Source organism: Cynocephalus volans, chromosome 12, assembly GCF_027409185.1.
Source record: "Cynocephalus volans isolate mCynVol1 chromosome 12, mCynVol1.pri, whole genome shotgun sequence".
In the NCBI taxonomy this organism is placed as follows: domain Eukaryota; kingdom Metazoa; phylum Chordata; class Mammalia; order Dermoptera; family Cynocephalidae; genus Cynocephalus; species Cynocephalus volans.
Window position 1 is genome coordinate 13,506,689 of NC_084471.1, and position 21,350 is coordinate 13,528,038.

Here is a 21,350-nt window from a genome sequence, read left to right on the forward strand (position 1 = left end):
TCCACTGTGGTGGCTCATTTATCCTCTCCCTCATTAACCAGAGATCGAAGAGCATGGTGACAGACAGAAGCAGTGGTGACCCGGGTGGGACTTCATGCATCAGTGTGTCTGTCTCTGTGCCGAGGATGTGAGTCTGTGCTGTGCTGTGCTGTGTCTTTTGGTGACTGCGTGTCTGTGCATCTGAGCACCTGTCTGAATGTGTAAGGGCCTGTGTGTCTGCACATGTCTGTTTGTGTGTATGTGGATCCTTGCATGTGGGGTGTGTGTGTGTGTGTGTGTGTGTGTGTGTGTGTGTGTGTGTGTGTGAAGCTCCCTGCATAGTGTATGGGGGGGGTGGGTCCAGGAGATGAGAGTTGGCATTTCCTACCTGTTCCAATGTGATTTGGAGTGGGGCAAAAAGATTCAGAGGAATTCAGGTCCCTTCCACAGTCATATATTAAGCACCTTCTGTGTGCTAGACCCCAAAATCCACTGTATTGAGGCTAGGGCTACAGGATGGAGATGGGTCTCCCCACTCCACATTCAGAGCCTGGGGCTGGAGATTTGGGTGAGGGGCTCAGAGTTGGCTGCTGTCCCTGACACACCCCCTCCACGGGAAGAGGAGGGGGCTGGTACCCACAGGCCACACACATGCACAGGAGAGTTGCAGTATCAGGCCTCAACATGTCGATCACCATGCTATACTTTCTCCAGAGCCAGAAGTGAACACAAGCAAGAAGGAAGAGAGGACTCTGGCAAAGTCCATCTCCTGTCCATCCCCCTCCACTACACACACAAGGGGTACACCTGATTGCACTTGGAGTTGACGCCTTCCCTGGGACTCACCGACCATCTGAGAGCAAGCATAGGTGACCAGAGTTCCCTGGGGAAGCCAACAGCCAGGAATGGACACCTCTCAGGGAGGCAGGAGCAGCCAAGGCAGGGAGGATTGACGCAGGGTCATTTGGGGGGTGAATGTGCAGAGCTTGGCCACCAGTAGGAAGCAGCAGACCATAAGGGCAGGCCCCCCACACACTGCAGGGACTCATGATGCTGCTACCTTGGCAGGTTTGGAAAGGGGATGAAGCGAGTTAGCACAAGGCAGCTCTTCACGCCAGCCCGGAGCACAGTAAGCACTCAGGAGGCATTAGCCATTGTCGTTGCTTACTGTTGTGTCCCGAGCTGCACAGTGACAAGCACAGAGATGAAGAGTAAGCAGGGAAGGGACAGGGAGTGACAAGAGGAGGGCTTCAACAGGAAGGACAGAAAGGTCCTCACACACAGGTAGCATTTGGGCAGAGAGCTGGAGGAGGCGAGGGAGCAGCTGGGTACATCCCAGGAAGAGCATTCCAGAAGGAGGGAACAGCCAGTGCAAAGTGCGTCAGGATGGCAGGCTGGACAAAGCCAGGAGTGAGCGGAGACAGGAGTGACCTCGGCACAGCCAGGAGGCCACGTGGTCAGGCGGAGTGAGCAGGCTGGTGGGTGGGAGGCAGGGTGGGCGGGATTTGTGGGCCTCCATTTTCATCCAAGATGGAACCATGGGAAGGTTCTGAGCAGAGGACAGATGTGGTCTGATGTCCAGGCTAACAGTATCGCTCAGGCTTCTGCTGGAGAACTGACTATAGGGTCTGGGCAGGACAAGGAGACCAGTTAGGAGACGACGGCCATAATTCAGGCTAAAAAGCCAGGTGTTTGGACCACAGAGTTGGGGAGGTGGTTGAGAAGGGCAGGATTCTAGAAGTATTTGAAGGTAAAGCTGGAAGGATTTACTGAGAGCCTGGATGGGAGGTGGTGAGAGAGGGAGGACTCAGGGATGTGTAGGAGTCCTGGCTGGGAATACAGGTGAACAGTGCTGCCCTCTCCAAGGCCGGGAACGTAGGACGAGGCTGGGCATGCTAGGAGATGACCGCTCTCGTACGGATCTGTTTTGTCTTGGTTTCTGTTACTGATTCTTCTCCCCACTGGACTGTGAACAGCTTGAGGACAGACAGGAGCAGCAGCAAATAGAACATCCCCCTCTCTCCACCCCCAGCCAGCACAGGGCCTGTCATGGGATCAGGCCCAGGGGATGTTTGCTGAGCAAATAAATGAGGTAACACTCTCCTTAAGGCCACCTGGCACGTCACCCTCTTCCCAGAATGAGGACGGAGGCAGATGCTGTGTCTCAAGCAGGGCCAAAGCCACCCTTCCCAGCCTCGGGGAACACTCCTCCTCCTCACCCCCCTTCTATCCCCACCTCTGCTGGCCCCACCAGGCAGCAAGGGGGTTCTTAGAGACCTGAGCGTGGGAAGTATGGAGAGACCAGGTGTCGAAGTCCAAGTGTGGGGTTTAGTGAAAGACCCTGAATTAAAGGTGTGCTGCACTCTGTGGCCCTGTGCAAGTTACTGAGCTTCTCCGGCTCTTGATGAATAGTGCTTGGTTAGCTCTCCACAGCTGCCCGGGGAACAGCATCAGGGGAGCCCAGGATGCCTCGCCAGCTCCTGAAATGCTGGTGTTACACACGCTGTCCAGGTCACCCAGCCCCACCCTCCCTTTTTACATGAGGGAAAAACTGAGGCCCAGAGAGGGAAGATGACTTCCCCCAGCCCGGGACACCTTCCAGGACACCACCTGTGTCCCAGGAACATCATGCAGGTCCGTTATCCTGCTACCCGCCACTGCCCCAGCCTTTCAGCCCCTTCTAGCAAAAATTGTGAGGGAGGTCTGAGACAGTCCCTCCAGAAGGCATTGCAAGCAATGTGGCTAGAACTGTTGTGACCACGTCCTACAGTCAGGAAACATCCTAAGCCATGTCATGTAGTCACCCACACCGCCTACCTAGCAGGACATGCCACCCCACGGCGCCTGGCCTTCAAGCACTCGCATGGGGCAACAGTCTCTGGTCTGTCCTAGTTCATTTATTTCAGGGCTGGTTGCAACCACTACACTGACCCCACAACCTAGTAATGAGTCACACCCTGCACTTTAATAAACACCACGCTCAGTAACCCAAAGCAGAAGCAGCAGCCTCCACTGGCATGATAACTGGGGCTCCTTGGGCACCAGCCATTGCTGACATTGCTGCAGTGTGTTTGCTCAGTTACTCCTCCCAGCCACTCTGTGAGATAGGTGTGTTCATGACCTTCACATGGCGGAGGGGCAGCTGAGGCACAGGGCGCCAGGTAACATGGCTAGAAGATGCACTCAGGCAGCCTCCCTCCTGCGCTTGTGCAACTGGTCACCAGTCTCCACAGACAGCAGGACCTGGGAAAGCATCGGCACCCTGCGCAGGTGGTCCTCCCAAAGGTAGTTCAGTGGGCTCCCCACATGCTTTTCATATGTCGCTACATGGAGCAAACAGTTACTGGACACTTGATGTGCCAGACCTGACACCTGGTATATGATCTTAATTCATCTTCACCACCACCCTGTCAGGAGATATGATCAGTGTCCCCATTATACAGATGGGAAAGGCGAGGCACAGAGGCCGCTCAGCTGGTGGGAGGGCAAGGATAGGACCCCAGGCCAGCTGCACCTGGAGCCCATGCTCCCAGCCACGACTCTCAGCTTCTCTGTCTTCCTCTCTTCCAACCTCCTCTTTCTCCCCTGCCTCTTTCTTCTTTGAGGTTTTTCTCTCTTCTCCAGTATCTCTCTCCCTTCTCTCTCCCTCTTTCTCTCCCTCTCCCTCTCTCTCTCACACACACACACACACACACACACACACACACACACGCACACACGCACACACGCACACACGCACACACGCACACACGCACACATGCACACACACATACACATGCACACACAGGCATTTTTTAGAACCCATCCCTTTTCACACTCATTGGCTGTACCATCCAGCTCGGTGTGAAAGGAGGAAAAGGGAGAGATGCCCAAGACCCTAGAAAGTTCCTCCCAACCCAGCACATCTGTGATTCTATCCCGTTAGAAAGGATCAAATCCCCAAAGGGATAACATACACAAAGAGCTTAACATTGTGCCAGGAAAATAGAAAGCCTGCCCTCCGTATACCTGAATATGTTGACTATTCTGACTAAAGGCCACCACTACTAGCACAGGGAACAGGGAAGAAGGAAGCCTGTCCTGGCTGAGCAGGACCTGAGAAGAGGTCATGCGGGGCACAGGACTGTGAAAGAGACTGTCCAGTCCAACCCCATCAAAGTGCAGACCTGAGGCCACAGAAGTGAAAGCACACGCTGGAGGGGGCACACCAGGGAGAGCCAGGCAAAGAGCGACCCCCAGACCCAGGCTCCCTGACTTCCCCCTGCCCCCACTAGCCACCACCCCACCCTCCTCCTGCAGATGGAGGGAGGAAGCAGAGGGACCTCCACCCCGTCCTCTGCCCCATCCTCCAGCTGAGCCACCATGAAGAGCAATTTCACAGCATGTGGCCATAGGGCTGGGCCCACTGGGACACAAGATCACAAAATGATTTGTCTACAGGATTTGGCCAAAAAGAAGATTCACAAAGAATTTACAGCTCAGGCCACCTCCTCCAGAAGGCAAGCTGTCGCTTCCCTCCTGGGCACTTAGGATACTCTTCATTTCTGTCACCAGTGTAGAAAATAATAAATTGTTCATAGTCTACTAACATTCTGCATTTTCAAAGCTTCTGCATTCTTCTTCCTATTTAATCAGTGCAACCCTGTAAGGTAGAAAAAGATAGGATTTTCATCTCCATTTTACAGAAAAGAACATGGTGGCCAAGGGACACTGTGTATTTGCCCAAGGTCTTCCAGAGCAGGTCACTAAACATTGGGGCCCCCAAGCCTCAGGCCTAAGCCCTCTGCTCGTCCTTGGGCAAGCTCTCTGTGCTCTCCTGTGTGTCTGTGACTCCCACATTTACAGCTTCAGCCCAGATTGCACCCCTGCACCACCCACCTACACACCCAACTGCCCCCTCACCACTCCACATGCACATCCCCAAAGCATCTCAAACTCAGTGTGTCCCAAACCAAACCTGGATTTCCCCCTCCTGTCCCCTCGCTCCAAGGCTTGATCCTCTCCCAGTCTCTACAAATGGTTCCTCCATCCACCTTGCAGGTCTGAAACCTAGAACCCTCAGTGCCTCCCTCTTCTCTACCCACATCAATCTGTCAAACTTTATTCCACCTCCTAAACTTCTCTCAAATCCATCCACCTCTGTCCCTACCCTCTGTGCCCACAGTGGTCCACGCACCATCATCTCTTGTCTGGTCAACCGCAATAGCCCTCTCAGACTAACATGTAGCTGCCCTGGACACCTTCGTAATCCACTTGCTTCTTAAAATGCAAATAAGATCATGACAGCCCTGCCTGTTCTAAGTCCTTTAATGTTTCCCATTGCTCTTAGGATAAAGGTAAGCTCTTTAGCACAACCCACACAGCCCTTGGTGGCTCATGAGACCCCGCACAGCCTGGCCCTGCCCGCCTCATCTCCCCAGTGCTCCCCAAGCCCTCCACTAGCTCCTTGTGACCCAGACTTCTCCCAAGTCCCTGAACAAGCCGTGCTTCCTCCAGCCCTTGCTCGTGCTGCTTGCTTTCCCTGAAACGCTCTCCACCTCCCTGCCTCCACTCTGCCTAATTAGCTTCTCCTTCCCCACCAGAGGTCAGCTCCAACATCGCCCGCTCGGGGAAGCCCTCCTGGATCCCCACAGGAGCTCAGAGGATGCTCTGAGAGGCGAGGAAGGGTGGAGCCTGAAAGCAGGAAAGCACAGTGGTTAGGCCCCCAGACCCTAGAGTCAGACTGCTGGGGCTCACAAACCTTGGACAGATGGCTCAACCTCTTCATGCCTCAGTCTAGTCTCCATATAATGGGAGTAATTAAAGTACTTACTTCATAGAATCGTAATGAGAACTAGTGAGTTAATATATGTACAGTGCTTAAAACAGTCCCCAGCATTAACTAAGCCCTCAATGGACATTAGCCATCTATATGTGACAGCCTGTCACACGCCCTCATGGAGCCATATAGGCACCTTCCTTTCCTAGCACTTTATCCTGGTTGTGTTATTGTTATCTGATGATATGTATCTCCCTCGTGAGAACATAAGCTTTATAAAGACATGAACCAGACCTGGTTTGGCACCCTTTATATCTGCTATGCCCAGCCCAGAACCTCACACAGGGGCTGGCGCTCAGTCTGTATCTGTTCCCTCGACTCACAGCTAGTCACGAGCAAAGCATATGCGTCTACTCTCAGCCAGAGGTGGCCAAACTATGACTAGTGGGCCAAATCCGGCCCGCCTACTGATTTTGTAAATAAAGTTTTATTGGAACACAACCACACTCATTTGTTTACATATTGTCCATGGCTGTTTTTGTCCTACAACAACAAAGTTGAGAAGTTGCAACAGAGAACATATGGCCAGCAAAGTCAAAAATATTTACTCTCTGTCCCTTTACAGAAAAAGTTTGCCAATGGCCACTTTAGGTATTTGTAATCTCCTTAAAGCCAAGCCTCATGGCTCCATGGGGTTGGTATGAGGTTTAAACAGGTTAATCCATGTTAGCTGCACTTAGAACAAGACCTGGCACAGGGGAGGGGCTCCATCAATGGTAACAGGTATTGTGAAGTGCCATATGCTTACTCACAGGAGACCAACAAATATCTGTTCATTGAATAAGTCAGATATTTTCCTAGCGACAGATTTTAGCACCAAAACCACACCAGGCTCTGTGGGAAGTCGGGACAATCCACAGGGAAGTGTGTCTGGACTGAAAAGGAAGGGACCTTATAATAATAAAAATTGTTGCTTTTCACTGTGCACATTCTAGCATGAGACATGGTACAGATATTATTCAATTTAATCCTCGTAACAGCGCTTCTCAAACTTTCATGTGCATTCAGATCTTATTATGGGGATCTCATTAAAACGTAGGTCCAGAAGAAACCTGAGAGTCTGCATTTCTAATGAGCTCCCCAGTGATGGTGATACTGCTGGTCCTCAGACTACATGACACTATGGCAAGGCTGTATGACATTCCTATGAGCTGGACGTTATTATTACTATTCCCATGTTACAGGATGGGGAAACTGAGGCTCACAGAGGTTAAAAATCCTTGCCCAAGGGTCACACAGTAAGTGACAAAGCCAGGATTCAAATTCAGGTGTGTCTAACTCCAAAATGCCCATTCAATCACCCAGCCAGAAAGACCTCCTGCAAGAGACTTCACCAATGTAGGAGTCCCCACTTGCTCTTAAGCCAGCTTCCTTCCCAGCCTGGATCTGGGCCCTGCAAAGTCCAGCCTCCCTAGGCATGATGCTGTTTACTGGCTGTCCCCCGTCACTTTCTTTCTGGGCAAAGAGGCCCTTTCCAAGACAGGCTGGAGTTTGGGTTGGCTCTGCTGAGCGGAAGAAGCTTCTGTTTGCACTCCCCGCTGGTCACCATTATTTAGGGCACATCATAAGCTGTTTCACTACCTTCCGAAGCAGTCTGTTTCCTTCACGTTGTCCTTTGCTGGCTGCAACACAGCACACCTCTCCCTCCTGCCTCCCTCTGTCTTGTCCACACAAGCTTTAATTCACCTCTCGTTGCACACACGCATGCACACACACGCATGCATGCACACACACGCATACACACAGACGCATGCATGCACACACACAGCATCCCAGCCCCCTCTGTGGCTGGCGCTCTCTCCCTCTGCTGGCAGGAAGACTGAGTTGGGGCATCCGGGTTCCCACAGCAGGCAGGCCTGAACTGGAAACATCGGGTGAGGCGTCTGCTCTGAGGCTGCAGGCTGGTCACAAATGCAGGCAACCTGCAGGCAGGAAGAGCCCACTTTCTTGGAGGGGGAAACTGGAGCCCTTCCTCCCACTTCTCATCTGAGCAGCCGCTGCTGCCCCTCCGAAGTCACACTGTCCCCTCTTTCTTTCCTTGTCATTCCTCTTTCTAGCTGGCCAGAAAACAAATCCACATGGAGAGGGCAGAACTATCAGAAATCACCTAACAGGCCACACCCCATTTCACGCATGGGAAAACCAGAGGGAGGGTTGGTACCTGCCTCAGCCACGCAGTAAGTGGGTGGCAGAGCTGCGACCCAAATCCAGCTATCCAGACCCTATGGCCCTTCCCAGACTCCTTGGAAGCCACACATGGAGAGTACAGGTTCATTCAAAAATTGGGCTGGTCTGGATTTGAATCCCGGGTCACTAGCTGGTGGCCATTTACTTCACCTCTCAAAACCTCAGTTTTCTTTTCTGTAAATCAGGGCAAAAAACACACCCTGCAGAGCTGTTACTAGGATAAAATTATATACGTTAACTACCCACTCAAGACCCAACACAGAGTGGGTGCTTAACAAATGTTCTCTCTCTTCTCCTGGGTCTTCAATAAGCTCTCACCTTCCCCATGTGCTTATAAAGATGAGAATTAAGTTACTTTTGGTTGTGCATGTCTGCGTACACACGTGTGTGGGCGCAGGTGTGCTTGGGCTGGGGGATCAGGTTGGGGGTACAGCATGGTGTCTTAGAAGTGACTTGCAGGGAAAGAACATCCCACTCGGGTCTAGGGAAGGAGCAGCCCTGTCCCTGCTCAGGAGGAACAGGGGTGCTGCGATTGTGGAGTGACCTAGCTGTCCACACCCTGATCCTCTGGCCCCTGCTTCCACATGCAGCTTGGTTTAGCCCCACATGCCCACCTAGATACAGAGCTCCTCACTCCTCCAAGTACCCCAAAATAATCCATTCAGCCAACTGCATTAGTGATCAGTGTAGACTTTACTGCAGATCCATGGGTGAACAGAGGAAGGGTTTTTATTTCACACATATCCTAGAAAACTGCCTAAAATCTTCTTAGAAAAATACCTAAAGTTTTATGTAGAAAAACTCTCTTCTTATATGTTCTTCTCAGCCATACTGCCACCCAAAGGGATGGGGACAGGGGACAGGAGGAGGCTCTACTCCATAACACACCTCCCCCAGCCCATCCCTGGGTTTGGCCCAAGGGCCCTGCAGCTAACTGGACTCAACTTCCTTAGCAGCCACCAAAGCATTTAAAGAGGACGTCGGTTTCCCTCACTCTAGCCTCCGGCCTGGCCCACAGCTCCTGGGATAGGGAGTCTGGCCTGAGATCACTCACTGCCTATTTGAATTTGGATAGAAAAAAATATTTTACTTCGCAGACACGCTTTGTGGAGGACCCCCCAGCTCTGGGTCAGACACTGCTCCCCCCACAAACACCCCCAGCCCCGCCACCCACTGCTCCCCCAGCACACGCAGGAGCTGCCGGCCCCGCCCTCTCTGTTTCTGCCTTTTTGTTCAAATAGTCTTTTCTTCTCCTGTCCTGTTTGTCAATCCTCCCTTCTCACCTTATCCTGAAGGTGTTTTGTTGGTTTTTGTTTGTTGTTTTCACTTTCTCTTTTCATTGCAGAGTGCCTACTGCCTCCTCTTTCTGGGCCACCTCAGCACATCTATTCACTTAATGAGCTTGCATTGAGGGCCTACTGCATGCTTGGACAGAAAGAATAGAGAGGAGAAACTATTTTTTAAAAAAGCCACAGTCCCTGCCTCATGGGACCCATGGCTTGTGGTGGAAGCATACATATGAACAAATATTTGCTAACTAGAATTTATTGAATGTCTGTTATATGCCCTAGAAACTTACCTAAGTGCATTACCTGAATCAACTCATTTAACCCCCACAACAACCTAGAAGCAGGCACTATTACCATCCCTGTTTTACAGATGAAGAAACTGAGGCACAGAGAGGCAGGATAACTTTCCCAAACTTACATGGCTAATAAATGCTAGAGCCAGATTCAAATCCAAGCCATGTGGCTCCACCTAACCACGATGCCTCTCAGTGTGCCCAAGTTCCCCAAAGTACAGAGGCAGAAGCTAATAAGTGCCTCAGGAAGTCAGGGAAGCTTCACAGAAGAGAGAACTTTGCCCTGGGTTTTGATGGATGAATAGAAACTTGCTGAGTGAAAACAGGAAAGACATTCCAGAAAGAAAGTTCAATATGCCAAAAGTCAGTAGCGTGAAATGAAATGTCATGGGAAGTTTGCTGTGGCTGGTCAAGAGAGAACTTGGGGACAAGGAGGCATGAGGCTGGAGGCGGGCAGAGGGCAAGTCACACAGGGCGCTGTGTGCCTGATGAGGTGCTGGAGTTTGGTCCTGCAGGTAGCGGGGAGCCCCTGAATGGCTGTGAGCTGGGCAGAGGCTTGCTTGTTCTCCCTCCCTAGTATTGCTAAGCAACCTGCACTCTGGGGCTGCGTCCATAAACTCCTAGGGGTTGCTCTCCCGCCTCCCTCTGCAGCCCTCAGTCTCACAGCCATGCTGTTCTCTCTCTCCCTCACCCTCCATGTCCCACAGGGGCCGTGAGGGCCTCGAGCATTTTCCCGATCCTGAGTGTGATTCTGCTTTTCATGGGTGGACTCTGCATAGCAGCCAGCGAGTTCTACAAGACTCGACACAACATCATCCTGAGTGCCGGCATCTTCTTCGTGTCTGCAGGTAATGGGCACTGAGCACGGCAGGCTGGGGTCCAGGCCCACCAGTGGGGAGAAGCCTGAGGTTTGGGGACCCAGGGGTTAGGAGGACCTGGCAGAGAGAGAAGGGGAGGAAGGAGAGGAATCTCCAGGCCTTGCACAGGTCGTGTTGCAGGGAAGGAGGGTTGTTGCACTATAGTGATGCCCAAGGCCCCCAAAGAGTCCTCTAAGAACATCTCCAGACCCCATCCCTTGCCCAGTGGCCCATCTTCCTCCCATCACTTGGGAAAGGGCCAAAATCCCAAGTCCTTCTCAGGTACGGGGCCTATCCACACTTGCCCTCTGCCCTCCCGGTACAAGCAAAGCAATGAGGAAGCTGGAGAGGGGACAACAGAGGTGCCTCACCATTCCTGAACCCCCGCACGATGCTCAGCTCCTCCCTGGAGACCAAGGGAGGCCTTTCTCCTCACTATCCCACCCAGGCGGGAGCAGGTAGGCGCCCACGTCCAGATTTCTGAGCTGGGTTACATGATGAGTCACAGTTGCTTCAGATGCCAGAAAAAGAACCTGGGCTGTAGCATGAGCCATTTCATAAGAATGTCCAACATCTGAGGAGCGCCTGCCATGTCCCAGATGCTAGGAGCGCTGACATGCGTTCACTCATTTCATCCCCCGCATGGCCCTACAGGAGGAAGGCCTGTCACTACCCCCATCTTACAAATCTGGAAACAGACTAAAGCTAACTTGCCAAAGGCTCCGAACCCAGGCAGCCTGGATCCAGGAGCCAGTCTTCCCTCCCTGCTACCCCAGCTTTGAGCTGTGCAGCCTTGAGCAAGTTACTTAACCTCTCTGTGCTTCTATTTCCTCACCTGTAAACGGCTTGTAAAGCCCTAAGCGGTGCAGGCAGGTAGTAAATACTCAGTACACATTATCAATTATTAGCATACTCCATAGGTTGCCGAATGCCTCTCTTTTCTCTCCCCTCTTCCCACCTCTGTTTCCAGAGGAATAATAAACTGCTAAGGCGAAGCTTGCCAATGTCCCTCTGTCCCGGCCCACCTGTTCATCATGAAAACCCAGACCAGGGAAGGCCCCTCCAGCTGTCCCTGTCCTTTCATCCTGCCCCACCAACACCTTCCTCCCGAGGAACTAACCTCGTCCTCTCTCTGCCCCCGCCCTGCCCCTCAGGTCTGAGTAACATCATCGGCATCATCGTGTATATCTCTGCCAACGCCGGAGACCCGTCCAAGAGCGACTCCAAAAAGAACAGTTACTCCTACGGCTGGTCCTTCTACTTCGGGGCCCTGTCCTTCATCATCGCCGAGATGGTCGGGGTGCTGGCCGTGCACATGTTCATCGACCGCCACAAACAGCTGCGGGCCAGCGCCCGCGCCACGGACTACCTCCAGGCGTCCGCCATCACCCGCATCCCCAGCTACCGCTACCGCTACCAGCGGCGCAGCCGCTCCAGCTCGCGCTCCACGGAGCCCTCGCGCTCCAGGGACGCCTCCCCCGTGGGCATCAAGGGCTTCAACACCCTGCCGTCCACGGAGATCTCCATGTACACCCTCAGCAGGGACCCCCTGAAGGCCGCCCCCACGCCCACCGCCACCTACAACTCCGACAGGGATAACAGCTTCCTCCAAGTTCACAACTGTATCCAAAAGGACAACAAGGACTCTCTCCACTCCAACACAGCCAACCGCAGGACCACCCCCGTATGAAGACCGCGGGGGGCCTCGCCGGCGCCAGCCAGGGCGGAGGGGAGGGGGCGGGGCGGGGCGGGGCGAGGCGCAGCGGGGGCGGGGCGAGGCGCAGCGGGGGCGGGGCGCGGCCCGCGGGGACAACCAGACCGTCCACGGGGGAGACCTTCCAAAAGCAAAAAAACAAAAAAAAAAACTCATTAAAAAAAAAAAAAAAGAAAAATATAACAAGTACATTAAAAAAAAAACAAATATAAGAGGAACTAAGAAGCAAAACAACAGGAAATGTGGAAAACTATAGAGGGAAGATAAACAAACTTTTAAAAAGCGAGAGAGATTAAAATTTAAAATAGAAAATAAATCTAAAAGAAAATGCATGATTTCCCATGTACCATTATTTTAACATTTAATAAAATCCAATTTAAATGAAAACATAAAAGGGAACCAAGATAACATTAAAGCAAAAAAAAAAAAAAAAGAGAGAAGGAACAGAAAGGAAAGGGGATGTCCTTTGTATTTATCAGGGTTTTATGTTACTTTCTTTTTAATGCGGGGAGAGTTACTTTTCTGTTCCCTTTAACCCCCAGCGGGCCCTGCCTCCCTGGGAGAGTGGGGGGTGGAGACTCAGGGGCCCCAGGGCCAGGTGAGCCTGTCCTCACTGCCAGGTCCCTGGAGCCCCTGGAGGGTGCCCCGGGAACGCTGGGGAGCTCAGTGGCTCACGAGCTGCTCACCCAGCATTGATGGGGAAATTGTAGGCCTCTAGGTGACTCCAGTCCTTGGTCCCTCCTGTCCATTAGGTGCCTGGAGGGGGGTGCACTTGGGGCTTGCCCAGCGCCAGGTTCCCAGTCCTTAATGGTCCTTAACCCACTGTGATGACTCCCTGGGCCTTGAGGAAAGGGAGGAGAGGGGATGGCTGCTAGTGGCTTATTGAAATGCAGGCAACCCAGGAATCCTCAGGGTGAGCCTCTTGGGGTCACAATCCGGGAGCTCCTGTCCTTGGGGTCAGGAGACGCCCACCCCACCCCACCCCCGGGGATATAAAGCAGCTCTCCCTCCTTACCCCTCACCTCAGGGCCACCTGCTGACCCTGGGGCAATTATGGACCCCCAGACTCTAGGCCCCCAGTCTCCTGGGAAGGGGGTTCATTGACCCTTTGGGGGTCCTTGGACTCACTGACGCCCCCTCGGGGCCCAGCAGGTCCAACAATGACACTGCAAAAAGGTTTCTTTTTACAAAAGAAAAAGGAAAAACAAGTGGTGATTTTTTTTTAATAAAAAAACCACAGACTATAAATACATGTAAATATATAATAAGTGGATTTACTTGCAAGAAAATCAGATAGTATTTTTCTTTTAATTCTTTTCCAGCTTTAAACTGTGAAAACAAAAAATAGGGTGGGGTGGGGGACTTAAAATTTAGCAGGGAACTTATAAAGAAAAAACAGAAGACAAATATACAAATCCATTTTTAAAAACGTTGTGAGAGATTCGAGCTGGGCGTAAAGCTGGAGGGAGAGGAGGGCCCCAGCGAGCTGCAGGGAGTCTCTGTGATGGACAGACCTCTTCCTTATACCAGGAAGGTGCTGCTAATGTGGAAGAGAGAGGATCACGAGAGAGAAGGAGACCACTCACCTTACTCACACACACACACACACACACACACACTCACAAACACACACAGTCTTCTCAGCCCTGCGCTGTCCTTGCTCATGGGGACACATACTCAGTCTAAATCCTTCCATGCCCTACACAGCTGGGGCCTGGCTCAGAGGAAACTGGCCCATGCCCTCCAAAGCCATTGACAACCACAGCAACTCTACATTGGCCTTCATGTTCACATGTGCCCGCCCACCACATCATGCACACGCACGCACACGCACACGCACACACACCACTTACATGCACAGAAAAGGCACCAGCCTGGAATCCAGGACTGGATTCTGGAATTTCTTGCTGCGTGGCTTCTCTGGGTCTCAGTTTCCCCCTGTGTAGACATGTGGATTGACCCAGATGAGCTCCAAAGGGCCATTCTTATTCTGTATACCTGTGACTTTTAAGATCTGCCATCTACCCAGAGAAAGATGACGGGGATAACCAAAACAGCTGCCATCCAGCCCCAGACACTGAGAACATTCCCAAATTATCAGTCAACGTCTCTCTCTCTCTCTCACACACATACACACACACACACACATGCATCCACGCACATACACACACGTACACACACATCCCATAAGCCTCCTCACTGTGCTCCCCAGCCCCCTTCCCCCACATCCAGTGTCAAAGCAAAAATATACAAACGTGAGCAAGCGTGTCCTGCCATTCAAGCCAAGAGGGAAAAAACACAGAGGTCCCCAAAGCCACACTTTATTTTGCCTTTCTTTAATGCCATAACCTGGCCATAGAGAGTGAAGGAGACTTCTCTGAGAGAAGAGACAAGCCACCAGGCTTCCACACCGTCTTTGGGGTCAGTGAAAAAGAATCCTCTGAGGTTTGCTGTGAGGGGTCAAGGCGGAGGGGCTGGAGAGGAGAGTCTTTGCAAAATTTGGTCCCAGGATGAGGACTGACCCCAAACATTAAACTTGTGCCACAGACTGAAGTCTGGGGGCACCCGTGTTTGTCCCTTTTCTTCCCCAGGGTGACGAGGGCCAGTCCATACTGAGAGAAATCCAGCAGTTTTCCTGAGCTGGACATTTCAGACCAGTCTGCAAGTCACTCCACAAGGGTGAGGTGCCCTGCTGCCTCCACTGGAGAACCTCTCTTGGTTTACCTCCACCTTGACACTGGCCTGCCAAGAACTTCCTCAAGTCTCGCTCTCTGGGGAGTTTGAGGGAGTCGCTAACACATTCCCCGCTGCCCTTCCTGTCTTTTGTCTGGAAAAGGAAAGTTCTTTTCCCAGGTCAGCAGCAGCTGGATCCCTGCAAGTCAGCCTAAGGCACCAGGCAGAACACCTGCCAGCCCAGCCCCAGAAGTGCAAGGGAGGCCACAGGCCCAGGGCAGAGCCGTGGGGGCCAACTCAAGGTGTGGTGGCAACCAGATATTCTCAGTCTGGGCAGAAATCACAACCCACCCCTCCCCCACCCCAACCTTGCCCACTGACCCATCAGATTGCAAACCTGAACAGATAAAGGACTAGCGGGAAGGGAGAGCCCCCAAGAAAACAGCAGACAAGCTTCGGGCGCTGTCCAAAGAGGAAAACTGGCCCCAACTCTCTGAGTTCTGGCAGAGCATTTGGGATGGCAATCAGTGCTTCTTCCCAGGCTACAAGACCTGGGGCCTGGGTCCGCTTGATGAAGGCCATCTGGGTGTGGGGTGACACCAGCATGGTCGAGAAAGGGCTGGGGGGCCCGGAGGGAAGGAGCCGGGACCGGGACTGCCAGGGCACTGCTCCCCAGGATGGACGATTGCTCATGTCCAGCTCAAACCAGTTCAAAAACCCAAACTCCGTTTTATTTTCTTTGTGGGTCCTTTTTTTTTTTTTCAGACTGTTAACAGAAAAAAATTTTAAAAAGCAGAAAACTAAAAAAGAAAAAAAAAAAAAATCCTGGTACATGAAATAAAGATTTTTTTTTATAGCTTGGTCCTCACTTCAGTGGATTTCTTTAATTGCTTTCCCAACTCCTAGCATCCCATTTAAAACTATCCTAAAGCCAGGGATTCTCAGAGCTGGGGGGTGGGAGGCTTAGATACCATGCAGTAGGATGCCCGCAGTCTCTAGGTCATGAGTCCCTTCTTAAGTATCACTAACTGATACCTGTACACCTCCAGTGACAGGGGGCTCTCTCCTCCCAAAGGTGGCATTGGCCAGCGCTCGCTACACAGCACTCACTGGCGAAAGTCTCCTATGCACACTAAATTTCAATCTACCTCTTCCTTCACACTGCAGCAACACTGAACAAATCCCTTCCCTTTTCCGCATGGCAGTGCCTCAGATGTTTCAAGACAGACAGCATGACGTCCTTGAGTCTTCTCTTTTAGAATAAGCCAGCCCCACTCGACATCCCAATCACACTCCAGGGTTTCAATTTTCCCCATGAAAGGGTGCAGCCTGGAGTGAACATGACCCTGCCAATTACTCCAAGGACTCCTTGAAGAGGGGTGCTCCTTGGAGGGGACCATGGAATGGCAGAAGAATGGAGAGGGTCTTGTAGGAGCCCCTGGGACTCTCTTAACTTGAAGAGATGGGAAAAACAAGATGGGATGCTAGCAGCAGGATATGATCCTTGGCATTGGAGAAAGTCTTCATTTGAAGGCAGCTAAAGAACTAATCCAGCAAAGTCCAGCCCTGGTCTGATCAAATCACCATGGTCAGCTATTTGAAGGAGGGCTGTAAATACCTCTAAAAACACATTAAAAACATTTAATTTAGTTTGTTAGAACTTTAAAAACCTGTCATACTGAACACAATAGGAAGAAAGAAGGTATTTCCAAATCAAATCAAGACTCGATCCTCATCTGTTGGCCCACCGTAGAAGGCTTCTTCCTCTCTCCTATCCCTCCCCGCACCACCTTCCCATTGCCCTACTGAATTTATTATCTTTGGCCCTAAAGGTCAGGTAGAAACTCACAACAGATGCCATGACAAACAAGAAAAAGGAGAAAGAAAAGCTGACCAAAGCGTGTTTAAAATGGAAACATCATGATACAGTGCTCTGACAAGAGGAAAAAAGCTTCATTCCGCCCCACTGACGTCTATCATCACATACAAAAAAGCATTGAGGTCTCCTTAATTAAAATGGTTGGGATTCACTGGCCTGGTTATTTTAATATTTTCATTTGAAAAGCCAGAGGGTGACATACGGGGAGCATGCAAGTCACCTTAGAAACAGCCACGATCATGCAGCAACGGGGACCAGGAGAGTTCCGGACCCTGCAGCCACAATACTGACACGGACAGGGTTTCCTCGTGAACTCTGGGAGGTGAGCATCTTTGGGAGGGAAGACACTGTCTAAGATGGGGGGGGAGGAAGCTTCATCACTGAACAGCTCTCCTGGGGCTCAAGGAGACGGCAGCAGAGGAGATCTGAGCAACGCACAAACATGAGAGAAGGTAAGCCCCGAACCACAAGGCCAAATCCACTCTCGAATTGACCAGCATTCAGAACTCCCTGCTCAGTTCAGCCCCAGTCCCCTGGGGCCATGCTGCCAAGTCCACCATGAATCTCAGGTATTTCTCTCTTCAGGCTCACCCCTAACATTTGCAGGGCCCAGGGCAAGAGTACAAATGGATTTGGATCCCTTTACCAGCTACTAAAAAACAAAGAAATAAATATCTAGAAGAGTACAAATGGAGGCTCATATACCATGAATCTAAATATTTAACAGCCATGAATCTAACTAACTTAAAAAAATGTTCTATCCTTCTGTCCCAACAAATGTATCTTCATGACGATCTAAAATGCTAGGTTTGACTTTAGAATTCTCAGCCTCCTCTGCATTCTGCACCTGAAAGTGGCAGCATAGGGATGGCCCGCCCTGGAGCCCTTGACCCCAGGTCCTCTCCCACAGCCAGCCCCCTTCCCTTTCCACTTTCAGTCTACCCAGCCTGTGCAGGGCATCTCCCACAAATGGGGTGCATGTTCCAGCCTGCACAGACAAGTTCTGCAAAAGAGCTACTCCTTGGCCCCCCTTGGGCCAGTCCACCCTCAGGAGGACAGATAGGTAGCTAACTCTGGAAGATAGCTCAGCAGGACCCTTTGGACAGAAATTCTAGAGTAGCAGACACCAAAGAGAGGTCTAGAAAGGTGAGCACATTGCACATCCCCCTGGCCTGTGGACTTCTCTCCCCACAGGGTAGGGCTGTGGTCCAACAAGAGCCAGATTAGGGTCCCCTAAAGTCCAGTGTCCAAGGCAGGGGCTACTCTTGCCAGTGTCTAAGGGCAGCCCAGCCTCTGTCTGGCTTTTGAGTGTAGATTTCAACACTCAGGGCCAAGCCTGAGGACACAGACTCGCAGAGGGTCAGACGAGGAACTACAGAGCTCAGAAGACCCACCACTCATGGAAGAAAGTCACATTTGGAGGCCAGAGAGGGCAAGGGATGTGTCCATACTTGTATAGTGAATTGGTTTCAAGCGAGCTGGAGGCCCCAGCCTCTCCACCCCTCCACCACCCCAACCACCCCGCCTGATGGAAGTTAGAAGCATTCCTTCTCCTTCTTCCTCCATTCATGCCCCAGGCTTAGAGTTTCCTACTCACTGCCCTCATCAAACTCTAAAAACTCTGAGTATCTTGTGCAGGAGGTGAGGGAGGTGGCTATCTTGGTGAGTGTCTAGACCTGCCTAACAAGGAGCATCACGTCTGGACCAGCTTCCAACAACAGCGGGCTGGTAGCCAGCAACTGCCTGCTCCTCTGGTGCACCGGCTCTGGAAAGATGCATCTCTGAGCTAGCTTGCACAGACTTCTCCCAAGCCAAAAGAACCTTGCCCTGCCTGCCCTGCATGCACTCCCTGCCATGGGCTGTCACAGGCACAAATCCCATGGTGTGATGGACCAGCTCCCACAGGCTCATGTGAGCCAATCTTGTGCAGCTCTTCCCAACTCTGTGTTCAATGATACCACATGGGCAGCTAGAAATCGGCCACAGTGGGAGTATTTACACCATGGAAATGGGCAAATGCTACCAATCAGGGATTTCCTTTTTGATGAAGAGCCAATTGTTAAACATTTACCAGCATACCATACATCCGTAGATGTGGTGTGTGCATTTAGGTTCACTGATGTACGCCTTACAGACACAGCCATATTCCCCACAGTGTGTGTGCACGTGTGTATGCCCATATACATATCCCTATGTGCACTTGTGCACACACCACCCCTTCCCCCCACCAACCACACACACTTCTGGAATTAGATCCACTCACAATCGTATTCATTCAGTCTGTCAGCATTTATTGAACACCTCCCCTCTTCCAAGCCCTGAGTTTGCTTCCTAGATTGCAGAGAGGACAAGACATGGGCTTTCCTGCAGGAAGCTCTCAATAGAGATAGAGATGTGGACAGGTAAACAGAGACTTGCTGAGGAATGTGGTAATGCCACCGCCAGAAGAGGAGGGTGCCCTAACCCAGGGCAGGGAACATGGAGGAGGTGATGTGCAGGCTGAGGGTGGGCGTGCACCTGTGGTTCTCTACACACTCCATCTATGTGTACTCAGAGGTCACCGGCACATTCACATGCACAAGGAAGCCCAGAGGGGTACATACTATGTCGCAGATGCTCATACCCATACGGACACATGTACTGTATGTGCAAGTGTGTGCATATGTGTGTGCACCTGCACATAGTTACAGCATCTGTCAGAACAAAGGAACACAACCCTAAGTCACATGACCCATTCTTGTCACCAAGTGCACCTAGCCCTGAGGCAATGAGCCCAGCCTCCCCCGCACCCCCCCCCCCCCCCCGCCCTCTCTCCCTCAACCTCTGTCCCTCTCTGTCTCCCTCTGGCTCTATCATTTTCCTTCCCTCCTCCCTCCCCTAATGAGTCGCCAGTCTCAGTCTCACCCCTCTCCCTTCCCCACGCCACCGCACAAAGGATTCCAAGGGGAATAAGAAGCCGATAGTAAAAGAACGCAGGCACCTCACTCGGTTGCTAGCGCTTGAAGCAGAGAAAGACATGGGGCCCCGGGTGGGCTATCTGAGGTGGCCCTTTGAGAAGAGACCAGAGAGATCAAGAGCATCTGTCACGAGGGGAGGAGAGCATCCCTTCCCACCCGCTCATCTCAGGACGTCCTGGATGACCTGTCACGGCCCTTAAACAGCTCAAATCTCAAAATCTCATGGGGCAATAAGACATACGGATGTGAAACTCAGACACCAACATCAAGCAGCATGAAACTAGGTGTTGGTAGGGGGAGGGGAACAGAGGAGGGAAAGGACAGAACTTGAGTTAAAACAGTTTCTTTATGTCACTCTTTCAATCAGAAACCTTCAGTGGCTCCCCAGTGTCCTCACAGTAAAACCTTCAAAGCCCTTCCTGGTCGGGTCCCTGCTATATACTTCCATAGCAAACTGGGATCTATTGAGAACCTACAATGTGCCAGGCACTGCCAAATCATGTATGAACACAGCTCTGGTAAGCAGGTATTATTATCCCCTTTACAGATAAGGAAACGGAGGCTCGGAGAGGCAGAATGGCATGGGGACTAAGAAGGTGGGCCTTGGAGCCACATTACTAGGGTTCAAAACCTGGCTCTAGCCACTTATTGGCAGCATAACCTTGGGCAAGTTATCTATGTGTCAGTTGCTTCATCTGTAGGAGAATAATAAAAGCAACTGTCTCACAAGGTTGTGCGGAATAAAAGCATTAGAACAGTACCTGACACGTGCTAACTGTAGTACAAGTTCATGCCTACAGAGCACTTCCTACATGAGTGAACTCTAGCTGTAGCCATGGTTCCAAGACCACTCAGAATGTGGCAGAGCCAAGGTTCAAAGCGGGGGTCTCTGGGTCCAGGGCCCTCATTTGTACCCACCACTCTGTTTTGCTTTCATCGTCTGTACACTCAAACATACACAGAGACCCCCCAGGTCCCCGAATGGGGGGGCCACACAGGGTACAGAAGGGCACCGGGAAGGGAAAGGGCGATTCTCCCTGGCAGGGGTCTGGAGGTCTGGGGTGCAGCGGTGGTGTCAGCAAAGGCTGTACAAGGCTGAGTTGTGGAAGCCCCTGAGAGCCAAGGTTTGAGCCATACCCACCTCCTTCCTGGTGCTGTCCCAACCTGGGCTCCAGCCACAGAGACTCACACTGCCTATTGGGGACACTGCAGGACCACTCTGATGCCTTTTATTCATTCACTTGTTCATTCATTCATTCAGCTCCTATTACATGCCATTCACTGTGCTCAATGCTGGGGGCAGCAGTGGTCAAGACAGACATGGTCCCTGCATCCCGCAACTCGTGTTCTAGAGGGGAAGAGAGAAAACTAGCCAGTTAAGGACCAAATAATTATATAATTATAGATTGTCACAAATGCTACGAAGTAAATGCATGCGGGCAATGATTTTTTAAAATATCAGGGGTTCACCTCTCATTTGGTTATCTAAAACTTAGTGGCCTAAAACAATGATGACCATTTTATTATCTCTCACAATTCTGTGGGCTCAGTTGGGCAGCTCTTCCACGTGAAGGTGACTAGGGCTGCAGTCATCCAGGGGCTCGACTGGGCTGTGGCAACCACACTGGCTCATGCACACAGCTGGGTCGATGCTGACAGTCGGCGGGGATTCATCTAGGGATGTTGACCTGAACACCCCGTTGC

General features: G+C 51.6%; 1 protein-coding gene across 1 annotated transcript in view; it reads left to right on the top strand.

Annotated features, from left to right (window-relative positions):
• The window catches only part of CACNG2 (calcium voltage-gated channel auxiliary subunit gamma 2), a 114,697-nt gene extending 102,584 nt beyond the window's left edge, over positions 1-12,113 (top strand). The window contains exons 3-4 of the mRNA XM_063076203.1: positions 10,274-10,414; positions 11,578-12,113. Of these exons, the coding sequence (XP_062932273.1) occupies positions 10,274-10,414; positions 11,578-12,113 (677 nt within the window). The remainder of the gene's footprint in view (positions 1-10,273; positions 10,415-11,577) is intronic.
• Positions 12,114-21,350: the final 9,237 nt, after the last annotated feature.